The sequence below is a fragment of the Ciconia boyciana genome, chromosome 20 (genome assembly GCF_034638445.1).
Source record: "Ciconia boyciana chromosome 20, ASM3463844v1, whole genome shotgun sequence".
Lineage (NCBI taxonomy): Eukaryota > Metazoa > Chordata > Aves > Ciconiiformes > Ciconiidae > Ciconia > Ciconia boyciana.
The window spans coordinates 8,166,608-8,179,919 of NC_132953.1; the positions used below are offsets into that span (position 1 = coordinate 8,166,608).

Consider the following 13,312-nt stretch of genomic DNA (forward strand, 5'->3'; position numbering starts at 1 on the left):
GAGCCGTATCAGAGTCCCTGCAGGAAAAACGGCAGAAATAGCTGGTTTGGGTGGGTTTTTTTTTCAACGAGTCCAGCAAATAAGTTGGCGGAGGAAAAAGTAGGGAAAGGAGAACTCAGGCGAATCATTGAACGTCCCACTTTGGAAAATCGCAAAGCGTAGCTGTTTAGTCCTCTGCTTGCTCTGTAAATTGAGGTTTCCCCGCCTTCGGGCTAATCTGCACCGGCACTTGTTTTCACGTATGGATAAGCCCCCACCTGCCATCGGTCCCCTCCCCCTCGTACCCACCTCCTCCTCGTGTCCCGCCGTGGGGCAGGAGAAGGGGTGCCGCGCGGGATGCCCGGGCTTTCAGCTGCGGGGGCTTGCCCAGCAGTACCCGTTTGGGGGGGTCTGGTGGAGCCCCTCCGGTGGCGGGGGGGGCTTTTGGGAGCGGGTCCACACCTTGGACCCCGATGGAGAGAGCCTAGCCTGGGAGAACTGCAAACGTTAATATTAATGAGTGAAGAATAGGCATCGGTGGGGAATCAGCAGACAGCCGTATTTAACTAAAATGCGGAGTGCGTCTCGGCGGCAATCTGACAGTTTTGCCACGTGCATGGGAGATAAGATGTTGGTGGTGTTACAAGTAGGTCTGCAACGTATGAAAGGGCATTTTTCTATTCAGATGGCTCAAGACATGATCTTGTAAAAGGCCAATATGTAAAACATAAGCTGCTTACCCGGCCGGAGCAGAAAAGCGACAGGTTTTCATTCTGTGTGGGAAGGTAAACGCGATAATCTTTCCCCCTCGTGCTATTTCGGCAGCAGCGTATCCGTGCGTGCTGTTGCACGAGGGCACGCTGCAGGAGTGGAACGGAGGTCTCCTCTGAAAAACGGCTCCCCAAAAGCAGCGTGGGGCTACGAGCTTCTTTCTGTCCACCGTGCCTTTATCTAAGACTTACTCTGTTTACGAGGTGCGGGATATTTTTTTATGGCCGGACCCGCGAGCCGACTCTGGGATTTACAAGACTCGCTTGCTTAGCACCGATGATGATGATGATGATTCTTCAATCGGAATTTAGCTGGCAGCTTTGGTGATGCGAAAAGCTGGGCTGATATCGGTAACGGGAGTAAAAGCCTGTTGATGTCCCGCCAGGGATGGGTCGCAGCCCGTGCAGCACCTCCAGAGCCTCTCGTCGTGTACGTAGTAAGACGTGACAAACCTTCCAAACGCCGATCTTTGTTGTTTTACCACCCCAGGAGCTGCAGGGCTAGCTGCATCTCTGTCATCGCCCACTCCGTCCGCTTCTGAGGAATCAACGTAGAAGAGCTGACTTGGTTTTTAACGTGGCCAAGTGAAAGCGGCAGGATGCATTTCTTTGGAAAGCACACCGGTGCTGCCGGCGCGCTCGCGTTGCCCAGCGCTCGCGCTGCCTAATGCCGTAAGGCGTTGTGCCGTGGGTGCTCCTCCCCGTCAATCAGAGCGTGAAGCCACTGCCACGGGCTCCGTCCCAAAGCACGCAAAAGGTTCAATGAGCACGTAGATACCCCCGATAAATCGACGTGACTCCTCCTGCACTTTCAGCAAAGCTTGTACAGCGTGTAGAGAGCTTTTAGCCTGCTCGCTCGCGCTACCCAGGGAGCAATGGAAATACCAGACACCATAAATGGAATTGAAAAGGAGGAAAACGAGGAGATTTCGGGGGATTTGTCCAACGTCATTTGGCAATTAACAATAACAAAGGACGTCCAGCCACGTGTCGACCTTCCCTCTAAGGGAGCTTGCAGAGACGCTGCCAGTGCTTTCACCCAAGTCGGAGGAGAGGCCGCAGCCTTTCCTAGCTGCTCTGTCTCACCCGCTTGCGCCCAGGGATTCTGGCAGGGAGCACCCACGCGTCCCCTCTAGCAGCATCTGTTCCCATCCCGCTTAGGTGCTGCCAAGGCCTGTTTTCTCGGAAGCGAAAGGAAAGGTAGCGTTGCGAGGGTTCCCCGATCCCTCGCCCTGCATTCAGTGGGCTGCTTCTTTCTAATCGTGAGTCGCTGCTGCCTTTATGCGATTAAAGAAAATGAATACGTCTCTCCTGAACCGACAAGCTGGCAGGGGACGGCTTCGGTCATCGCTGCGGTTCTGGGCCAGCACTTCAGACCCTTCCCCACCGATATTTTCATTAGCAAAGAGCTTAATGTTTGTAAAGCTCTGCAGCACCTTCTCCTCAGAAGCTGCTACACTAGAGTAATTACTAGCGCAGCAAACACCGGGGACGCGCAGACAGGGAACGATTCAATTACTTGTGTGGTTTTGTCCAATAATCAGCAATACATTTCATTTTTTCAGTCCTAACACTTGTGCCGTTGATTTCTGGGATATCACAGTCGTCCCTGCCATGCATGCGGCTACCTCCTCTGCTGCAGGATTTGCACGGAGCTGTTCAGTATCGAGGTAGGTCACGGTTTCTGTTATTAAACGGAATTCTGGCATTAGCCAGAGTATCTGTTAGGAATGCTTTCGTTTTAACTCCAACGTTCTGAAAAGCGTTACTGAACAGAGATGGCTACTTGGGAGAAAAGTTCAGGCCCCTCTCCCCACATGCCTTCCTTTTATACTGCACTTTTCCCAGACTGCACATCGAAAAAGTCGTAACGCTTTCTCCATAAACCTGACCCACGGGTCAGTTTAGGTCACGGAAGCAACTTTTCGTATTTCCTGTTCTCACGAGCGTGTTGGGAAAACGGGGAGCGTTACAGGCTAGGCACTTCCAAAGCGATTACCGAAGGCCGATGCAGCTATCGCATCAGTACGCCCCGTCCCGACCCGAAGGACCCGCAGCACTTCAGCGTGTTTGTAACTCGAAACGTCATCCGCCCGCTCACAAACCAAGCGGCTCGTGCCGTTCCCTTGCGCGCAGACGCTGCCCATGCGTAGTTCGAGACGGCAAAGCAGCGCTCACCTCGAAACTGCAGACAGCGCCGTGACTTGAATTACAGCGCGTTAGCTGGGGAGAGACGGAAGACGGCCGTGCCTCGACACCAGCGTCTAACGCTCGGTAGGCCGTACTCGCTGGTGTGCAACTTTGAGCCCCTTTCTAAACGGAGGTGTTGCACAAAAGAACTTTCTTGTTAAACGCCCGTGAATGCCACAGGCACACATACCATTACTACATAAGGAAAATAATTTCCCAGGGCGTTTTCTTTCACGAACCTGAGAGAGGCTGGTTCACCCAGCAGCTTATGGCGAGCGCAAAAGAAAGGCCGCAGGAACGCACCATCGTTCAACAGAACTGTTTTTATTGTGTCGTGAAAGACTGCATCTAAAACCAGATGAAGAGCAGTATCAAACAGCATGTTTTACCTAGTACACAGAAACAAAGAAGCTGCAGAGACTCGAGCGTGCCGATTCCTTGCTCGAACAGAAAAGAAGCAGTAACTCGGGCTTCCATCTGCATTTGAACAGCTGTTAAGAAACAAGGTAACTGAAGGGCGCAGCTTCTCAAGAGACTGGCAAACAGAAACGAGCCGGGAGACACATCTAGTACGTGCCACGGGATGGCGTGGTAAGATGAGAAATCAGCTGGCAGTTTTATCGCTTTCTCCGTTCTCTATTAGTTTCCTTTTCTTTTCATCCGTTTTCCTCTTGAAGATGCTATCTCTGTAGAACTGAAGTTCTTTGATGCTTTCCCTGATGTCATCGAGTGCTCTGCAAGAGAATTAAGGAGGGTTTCAAAACGCCTGCGCACAGTCAGCCACATCTGGGTTCTAACGCTTCTGAAAAATTCCAGGCTGTAAGAAATCAAACTCTGATTTGCCCGGATCGCACATCTGTCAGAAAGAAAAACAGCCCTTGCTAGTCTCGTGGAAAGCAAGAGAAGTCCGCCAGCGCTGACGCCAGGGAGTAACATACAGCTCATTAGCTGACGTCACCGTGGGACACGGAAGCTCCTGAAAACCAACGGGTTCTACGGCTTCGACTATTAAAAGCAACGCAGTCCGAGACAGCGGAGACGAGGGCTCCAGAGACCGGCTTTCAGCTCCTGCCTTGGCCAGTTCTGCCTGCTCGGACGGTAAGGTCTGTACAGAAGTAGTGATCTTACCGCGCGCTTCTGCTGCGCAGCACGCCGGCCCGTGATTTCGATCGAGCCCTCTACGGCAGTCATCCCTTCTCTTTTTGTACCAGAGCCTCCTCTCCGGCCTAGCACGGCCGTGTCAGAGCGGAGGTAAAGGTTCAGCGACTCCTTCTCACTGTCGTAGGACAGTCGTAGCTCTAAGTACCAAACCGCACCTACAAAAAGCCCACCGCAGACTTTTCAACGCGCGCGTCTTGCGCTTTTTTTCTACCTTTAGTCTGCACAGATGAAAGAGCAAAATGGATGGGCTTACCGTGCATACGGTATACATGGACTTAGCAAAGCCTACGGATCCCACGGGACCCCCTGCCTCCTCCGTTCGGAAGAACTAGAAAATGTAGCTTTCCAGAAATAGGCGTTAATATTGACCAGAATCTTTTCTTCCGAAACCTCGAGGCAACTGCAACTTTTAGGGATGCCTCAGATGCTGGCAGGCGTGTAACTCACAACTAAAGCCTTCCACGAAGGAGAAAGGAGAACGAGCTTTCTGACACATTAGGAACTCAGGAAATAGCCAGAGTAAACAGAACTCTCATCTTGCCATTTGCAGTCGTCCAATTTCAGTGTCTCTGTGAAGAACCCTGCCCAAAACAAGGACAGCCAATCACCTGTGAAGCTACCGTTTTCAGGTGATTTCTCACCCTGATGCCTAAGAAGTGACAGATGTAGCTACGTTGCCAAACAAGCATCTTGGCTTGACTAGTAAACAGAGCGATTCAGAACAGATACGGAAACTTCTGATTCTCTGGATTTGAATAATCCCTTTCCCTACACTAACCAGGCTTCAGACGGGAGAATACAAATGTACGACAGCGAGCAGAAGCGCCCCGCCTCCGCCGACGTCTGCGTTAGAAGCAGCACGCCCGGAATTCAAAGGAAGATCCATATGCTGCTCGTGAAGAGCGTGGTTCCTGCGTGACAAGCCCTGTCTGTTACAGACAAAAGCAGAAACCTCACCTGTGAGAAGCCGCCTTCTTTGGTGCAAACTCGTACTCTTCTGGATACCAGCGTCTGTAAGAGGAAAAAAGTGCCACTTAAAAAAGGAAACGGGGATTCCAAAACACGTCCAGCGGCTGCTGCGGGTTTGTTACGACTGGTGAAAGAATTTTGGTTCCACTGGAATCCAGAGAAGCCACAACCCTGCGAATTAAGTGCGGCAAACCTCGGAGCACGCCGCTCCCGGAGCACTTCACAGCTCATTCTGTGCATCCCCCGAACAGAACGGATGAAAGACCGAGGTGGCTGCAGGCAGCCCTCTCCCAGCAGCCTTCAGCCTCCTCTTAGAAGAGCGAGCGCGCGTTAGCACCACTTAACAGGCTTCCCTAGATTAGCTTTCATCCGACTACTTAATTTGGGGAACGTTTACCTGCAAAGTTCTTTGACGGTGCTCACATCGATGATCCTGTAATGAAGATGCCGCATGAACTGAGGCATGTATTTGTCGAGAAATTTCTTATCTGCATGAACAGAGTTACCTACAAAGACACAAAACAAGATGTTTCTTCAACGACATTGCAAAGCTACTACGAACGACATCGAAACGAGAAGCAGGCTAAGCGAGCTGGGGAAGGATCACAGGGTATGAAAAGCTATTTGCAAGCAGCTCGTTTATCCCATTTTGCAGTAAACATTGTACAGGTTTGTCAGGTTTTCATTGCAGGATCACACGCGGTTTAAATACATAATTCTTCTATTAATCCTTCAGTTACTCCTCCTACAATTTCTGTCACGCAGATAAATATCAAAGTATTATGCAAGCATCGGGGTTTCCGCCAAGTGAAAGTGGGCAGTGGGATTAATTTCACTTAGCACCAGTCCCGAGACCATATGTGAACGTCCTGAAAGTAGTTCCAGGCAGCAGGACATCTGGAAGATTCGTATTTGGCGTTTGGTTCGACACACATGGCGAGGAAAAGACGCCGTTGGGTCTGCTGCTCAGTTTTTACAGTCGCGGATTGCTGTCAGCCGTTAAGTCGCCCGCCCCAACTATAACTGTACGCGGAAACATTACTGCAAAAAAGAATTGAAGTTTCCCGCAGTAATGACGGGGAATAGTTGCTTTAGGGGATCTGCAGAATGGGTGATGCCACCGCTGAACCTCTCCCCACTAAACAGGTGTCGATTTGCCTGCTAGGTCTCAGCATAGAAAACTAAAGCATCCCCGCCACGTGCATCAGCAGGCCTTTCGGCATCCAGCTGGGAGCTGCAGGAGGGCCGATATTGTTATTATTAAGAAAGAACATACTTTACCTGCAAGGGGACAGAGACCCGGGGGTGTCTGTTGTCGTACAAAGGACAGAAACTCATACTCTGCCTGCTGCAATGAAATTTTGCTCTCCTTCACAGCCTTAGTAAGGCCAGACTGCAAAAAAAGAGCCATCGGTCATAAATCAGAAATACACTGCCATAAAAGATACTTCCAGAAATGCTCGGCAGCAAAAGGTCAGCCCTTCGAGTATCGTTTGCTCCCCAGCGTGCCCAGAAGCCCCAACCGAACTCTGCGTTCCAATACTCCGGGACGTCCCCTTGCCTTTATTCTCGCCGGGTATCTCCACAAGCAGGCCTGACTGGCGCACAGGACGCCGCTCGGGGAGTAAAAATCGAGGCAAGCAAAGGCGATCGTAGCAGAGTCCTACCAACGCCGACGGTCCTGGGGGCTTGGGGTTTTTCTTCTTTGCCGGTTGCTGTACTTGCTAGGGGTTCTTCTCAATTACCGAGACGTTACGCAGGCCTCCTTTATACACCTGTACGTACGTCATCCGGGAGAGTACGACATTTCTCTCTGAGGAGAGGCATTCGCCTCCCCAGCACAGAGCAGTAGGCGTAAATAAACAGAAGTAATCAGGATCCTGGCTTAAGTGTTTATCAAGATTCCTATGAATCAGAAAAGTTCCTTCCTTCTTTTTTTTTCAATAGTGAAATGTCAAATCTGCTCCAAGTGTTCTCAGCGATTTATTTCCATCTGGCTACACTATCTATTTCCACGACTGCACCGCAAAAATCTACTTGACAGATCCAAGTGGTGGTTAAAAAATTCATTATGTGGCTGCATTTTCATCTATATTCTAATTGCTTCTCTTTTCTTAGTCAATTAAAAATAAGTAGCTCCTCAGGAGCAGCGATAACGTATGCTACCATCTTCAATTCACTCGTGAACTGAAGCCGAGTTTGAGTCCTCAACTGGAGAAGGGGAAAAGCACCCATCACGGTAAATTAATATTCATTTTCCAAACTCTCGCTAATCCTTCCCGGGGAGAGCGAGATGCCGAAGGGGGGAGGAGGGGAGGGGTTCTGGGTGTCTTAAAACTTCAGCCCTTAATTGAAAACTAACTTGAATTTCAATTCATAATCAGGGATTGGAAAATCCATTCGCTTTCTTGCTACTGGCAAGGAGGAAGCTTTCTTCAGTGGCTGAAAGAACTAAAACTAATCTCTTGCTGCAAAGCTGTCGGCGAGAAAATACGCTAGGCTTCCAGCGCTGAGGGGACAGGCAAAAATAACACTCCAATGTTTACGGTAAATCGGCCTGTTTAATTCTACAAGTACCTAAATTTGCAGTGAGGTCAATTTGCATTTTGTCGGCTCTGGACTATTCTACACTGATCCTGCGCCTACTCTTAGTTGGGACTTCAAGCCACGTCTTCCCCTTCTCTGTCGGAATTATTCTTTGAATTATTGTATGCAACAGGGAACAGGCTTCACTGGGAGGAGCTGTCAGAGGAGTCCATCCAACCCGGCCGACGGCCGGGGCTCCTGCAGAGGCAGGCCACGGCCGACAGCTCAGCGAGCAGACCGGGGAGCTGGACCCGACCTCTTAGCCTCACGCTGAGAGGCACGATGCGGAGCCTCCGCCTTTGAGGATGGGAACCAGCGGCCCATCTCTGAGCGACGGATCCCGGTCCCAGGCCCACTGACGCGTGTCCCGCCCTGCCTGCAGCTCTCCCGTGAGCTCTCGCTCCAGCCGTCTCGGGGACCGCTCCTGGCTGTCGGCCTTTGCTGATGCTTCCGGCTCTCAAGCTAGAAAGTAGCTTCTAGCACCATTCGAACGGATCAAAAACCAGGCCACAAAGCACAGGCCGCGTCAGGACAATCTTGCAGCTGAGATGCAGGACGAAGACTCAAGATACATGGACACAATTCGCAGCTGTGCCACGGGTGACTTGCGAGACCCCGGGCAAAACGTTTCGCGTCAGCTCCTCGGTACCAAAGAAGGACGACGCTTACTGTCTCGCATTCCTTACCTCCTCTGTTTGATTGCAAAGCGTTCAGCAGAGGAGTTGTCCCTTTTCGGGCGACTGCGCTGCAACTAATAATTCTGAATTATACGTCATTCTCGCCGCTGCAAAGAAAGAGAAACCGGAGCACGGCTGCTCTTCGAGAGCAGGGCTTACCTTCCCGTGATGCTCCTTGCACCACTCGGACATGCTGTCCAGCAGCTCGTCGGGCTGGTTAATGATCAGGTTAGGGCCCTGCGGGGAAGAGACAAGCGCACAGGCAACCGCCAAAAGTTCAGCCTCCAGCAGTCATTCCCGCAGCTTCAGCCCTGCGACGCAGCGCTGCCGGGCCCGGCAAGCCGGCGCTTCGGGGCTGGCGGAGCCGCTGGTCGGGGGCACGGGGCGAAGCGGCGGCTGGGCCGCGCACGGCACCGAGCGGGGCCCTAAGCCCTAAGCGCCCGGCCGGGGGCTGCAGGGCGGCCCCGGAGCGGCGGGGGCCGGTGCCCGGCAGCTCCTTCTGCCAGCCTCCCCCGGCAGCAGAACTCCCGCCGGCAGCGCCTGAGGGGCCGGCCGGGCCGGGCCGGGCCGGGCCGCGGCTGTGGGGCGGGCAGGGCCGGGCTGCCCGCGGGGCTCCCGGGGCAGGGCCCGGCCCGGCGGCTCCTCCTCACCTCGGCCAGGACGTTGAGGTCGGAGTCGGTGATGAGGCAGGCCATCTCCAGGATCTGGTCCTTCTCCACGTCCAGGCCCGTCATCTGCCACCGAGGGGAGCGGCACCGTCAGCGCGGCCGCGGGCCGCCCGCGCCCCCCCTCCCCTCCCCTCCCCTCCCGTCGCTCCCCTCCCGCCGCCCGCGCCCCGCACCTCCAGGTCCACCCAGACCATCCGCTGGCCCATGCCGCCGCCGGCCATGGCCGCCGCCCGCCGCCGGCCCCGCCACAGCCGCCCGGCGCAGCTCCGCAGGCGACCCAGGCCAGCGCGGCTGCCGCCCAGCATCGCCGCCAGGCCGCAAAGCGCCGCCGCCGCACTACAGCTCCCGGCAGGCCCCGCGGCGCCGGCCCCCGGGCGGGCGCGGGCGGCGGGCGCGGGGGCTGCTGGGAGATGTAGGCGCGGCGGCGGCGGCGCGGCCGGGGGCTCCCTCCGCGGCGGATAAAAGCGGGGCGAGCTCCGGTGACACAGAACCAGCCGTGCTCCCCGGGCTGCAATGAGCAGGGCCCACCCGCGGCTTTTTCCAGGGAGACTTTTAATGCTCTTCTGCGGGACAAGGGGCGGTGAAATATTCGGTATCAAAACCGCTGTGCCAAATACCGAGTGTGCCGGAAAGCGTCCGTCCCGCTGCGGCTCCGCTGTCGGACGTACCCCGCGTCCCGTACCGGGACGGCCCCTTCCGCCGCACTACGAAAATACAAACGGCCGCTCCTCCGCCACACAAGCAAACGGTTTCCGAAGCGTGGGGTTTTTTCCCTGAGGTGTAGAGCTAACGCGTTTAAAACTGAGACACGAATTCCGGAGGACTACGCTGCTAGCAGTTTTACAAACATTAAAAGGGAACTTTCATGGGGTGGGGGGTTTTTTTTATACGTATACTCGGTAAGAAACAGATGGAGCCTTCTTTGCCCTCAAGTTCTTTAAAGCCCACCGAGCAGGCGCTAATGCCGCGCCGGGTGCCACTTGGCCTCTCTGTAGCTCTCCCTCCGGTAGTCGTAGTCGTGGCTCCAGCCGTCCCGGTGCCTCTCTTCGTAGGCAGGTTCCTCTCTGCCCCCCCGGTAGTGATGCTCGGCGTCGTGCCCCCTCTCCTCAAAGCCGTACTCCTCCCTCTTGCCCCTGCAGTAGTCGGGCCCCCGCTCCCCAAAGCGCTGCTCGCGGCCGAAGTGCCTGCTGTCCGGGTGGTAGGGGTGGGCGCTCAGCCTGCCCTTGCGCGGCGCCGGCGCCTCTGGGCGCCGCGGCATTTGGGAGGCCGGCGAGGGGTGAAAGGCGGGAGGAGCCTGCTGGTAGCCGGGCAGGGCGAAGCCGGGCTGCTCGTACTTGCCCCCGAACTGAGGCTGCTGCCACATGGCGCTGTTCATCTGGAAAGAGAAGAGGGAAAGGGAAGGTCGGTGGATTTGCTGCCCTCGCTTCCCGGCAGAGCGCTGGAAGGGGGCACGGGGGCCAGAGAGGCGCTAAGCCCCGTGCTGGCCTCCAAATCACACGTTAATCACGCCGTAAAGACAGGGGAAAACGAAAGGGTTTGGTTGCGAAACGAGACTAAACGCAAACTTCCAGAATAGCTATTAGCGATTGCTTCATCTACAGCCAGCCTCCTAAAGCTCAAAGCTCTCCCCGCCACTAACCACCTCGGTAGCAGGAGTACGTCCCCACAACCTCTCGCAACCGCTACGGGAAACGAGTACTCAAAATTAGAGGCAACCCTGTCACGCGTTGTCTGTCAGCCGTGGGCTATTAGCACAAGCCAACGGCGTACCACCGCTTGTCTCTGAAGGTTATCGGCAGACGGCAGAGACCTCTGCGCCGACGAGAATCCCGCTGCTACCATGCTGTCAGAGCTCCTGTCGTATCTGCAGAAAAAAAAGAGTAGGAATTTTAGCCGTAAACACAAGACTAGCGCGGCCCGAGGGGCATTTGCATCCCAGTCGCGCTTCTCCCATTAGAAACAAAACAACCGTCCAAGCGTCGGCCTGAACTCGCTACCGTGCTCAGAAACCGGTGCGGAGATGCTTGCGCTGTGCATTTGGCAGCGCTCCCCCCGCCTCACCTCACCGGACCTTTTCCGGGCTCGTATGAAAACACGATGCTATTCTTGCTGCGTTAGGATTTCAGGCACCGAGAACACCAGGTGCTAGGAACGCAAGCGCTTACTCCGCGGGGAAGAAAGACCAAATCGCGCTTGGAAAGAGAGCCAGGAACACAGCGAACCCTGCAAACGCCGTTTCCTACTTCGAACCACGCGCGCGTACCTCCGGCGCGTGCCAACGGGACTCGTACCTGCTGCAGTTGGATGCCGGATGCGGCGCACCAGACGGGCTGGTGTTGGCAGCTCCGTGCGGGGAACAGGACGGATTGCCGTCTTGAGAAGCGTGACTGCTCCCTGAAGAGAAACAAACATTTCACGAGACCAGTCGGCGCAAGTTAGAGGAGCTTGGGCGTGCAGCGAACTTGCAAGGCGCTAACGGTTCCCACACGCTTAATTAGCTCTCGAGTTTCGTCAGCGACCTGCAAAAGCACGCGATCCGGTCTCCAAAACAAGACGCTGCAATTGTCTTAATACCTGCCGGGAAAGGTGCAATCGGGCAGCGATATTCTGGCCAACGTGCCTCATTTAACTGACATCAGGCGCAACGTTGACTGCTCGCATGATGCTTTAGAACAGCTTTCAAGGGTACAGAACGAGACATCAAAAACAAACCCCAAACAGAAGATTCAGCTCTGGGATTAGACTCGGCCACACCCGACAGGAAGGTCTCCCGTTAGAGCACGGGGGCAAAAGCCCACGCCTGCTCGACACCGTCGTCCCACGAAACCATGGGCTACTGGGCGAGCGACCGTTTGGCGAGCAGCGCGTGCAATTTAACCAACTAAATAGAAATCTGCCAGCCCTTGGGAGGGGGAAGCTGAGGGCAGTTTGGCTTTCCCTCTAGCAACCGGGTCATTCAGCGTTTCTTTTTGCGGGTACCTGATCGGAACTGAATTTTGATGGGCCTTCCGTACAGTTTGATCCCGTTAAGCAGGCTCAATCCGTAAGGGACAGATTCTTCGTGTTTGAAATTCACAAACGCAAACTGCTTGGGTCTGCCGTCTCTATCCTTAGGGATTTTAACCTTAATTACCGGACCTGCCTGCCAAGCAAGAGACAAAAGGCGTTAAATAAAAATGGAGCGGCTCTCCAAAAAGTTTTAAATCGGCCAAAGGCAATTTTAAAAAAAGGGAAATAAACCTAAACCGACCAACTCAGGACACAGAGGAGGATGGCGTAAGCGCACAAGCGTTCTGCTGGACGTCGCTGTGCAGGGAGGGCTTCAGGTGGTGTTTGGGGGGCAGCAGCACGTCGTGGGGGGATCCCCAGTTTGGGGCGGGGGGGCGGCGGGAGGGGGGCACAGGCTGGTGGGTGGATGGGGGGAGGGGCACAGGGCTGCTGGTGGATGGGGGAGGGGGCACAGGCTGGCGGGGGAGGGGCACAGGGCTGATGGGGGAGGGGCACAGGCTGGTGGGTGGATGGGGAGGGGGCACAGGGCTGGTGGTGGATGGGGGGAGGGGGGCACAGGCTGGCGGTGGATGGGGGGAGAGGGGCACAGGGCTGATGGGGGAGGGGCACAGGCTGGTGGGTGGATGGGGGAGGGGGCACAGGGCTGATGGGGGAGGGGCACAGGCTGGTGGGTGGATGGGGGGGAACAGCGTGGTGGGTGGATGGCGGGAGGGGGCACAGGCTGGTGGTGGATGGGGGGTACACAGGGCTGGTGGGTGGATGGGGGGCAGGAGGGGGGCACAGGCTGGCGGTGGGTGGGGGAAGCTCCCCGGCGTTGCACGGCACTCGGGGTGCGCAGCGCGGGCTGCGTTCGGGGGTGCGGGCAGGGAGTGCCCCGGTGCCTACGGGGGTGTAGCGGGGTGCGAACGGGGGGGGGGGGGCTCGGGGGCACGTTGGGCGGTGGTGGCCGCTCCGCTGCCCCGGCCCGGCGGGCGCCTCGCGGAAGTGTGTCCTCCGGCGGCCGCCGTCCCCTCGCCTGGGCCCGCCCCGCCATGGCGGCGTCCGGCCCTCCCCCGGTATAAAGCGCGGCGGGCGGAGCGGGGCGGGGCGGCGGCGGGCAGCGGTACCTGGTGGAACAGCTCGAAGATGAGCTCCTCGGTGACCTTGGGGTCCAGGTTCCCCACGAAAAGGGTCCGATCCGCCTCGGCCGCCGCCGCCCCCATGGCCGCGGCCGGGCAGCCCGCGCTCACCGGCGACGACGCGCGCTTCTGCGCAGGCGCCGGCGGCGTGACGTCGCCGCGCCAGCGTGCGCGCCCCGTCCCGC

The 13,312-nt window shown here is 56.1% G+C and overlaps 2 protein-coding genes across 2 annotated transcripts; both read right to left on the reverse strand.

Annotated features, from left to right (window-relative positions):
• Positions 1–3,243: 3,243 nt before the first annotated feature.
• Positions 3,244–9,340, reverse strand: REXO2 (RNA exonuclease 2). The gene is made up of 7 exons (XM_072884592.1): positions 9,174–9,340; positions 8,983–9,066; positions 8,492–8,569; positions 6,351–6,462; positions 5,467–5,575; positions 5,058–5,111; positions 3,244–3,673 (listed from the first exon to the last, which is right to left on the reverse strand). Exons 1-7 carry the CDS (start codon positions 9,303–9,305, stop codon positions 3,544–3,546), a joined length of 699 nt encoding a protein of 232 aa, XP_072740693.1. The 5' UTR covers positions 9,306–9,340; the 3' UTR covers positions 3,244–3,543.
• Positions 9,341–9,824: 484 nt separating this feature from the next.
• Positions 9,825–13,276, reverse strand: RBM7 (RNA binding motif protein 7). The gene is made up of 5 exons (XM_072884590.1): positions 13,116–13,276; positions 11,980–12,142; positions 11,292–11,394; positions 10,771–10,864; positions 9,825–10,375 (listed from the first exon to the last, which is right to left on the reverse strand). Exons 1-5 carry the CDS (start codon positions 13,209–13,211, stop codon positions 9,959–9,961), a joined length of 873 nt encoding a protein of 290 aa, XP_072740691.1. The 5' UTR covers positions 13,212–13,276; the 3' UTR covers positions 9,825–9,958.
• Between the last annotated feature and the right edge of the window lie 36 nt (positions 13,277–13,312).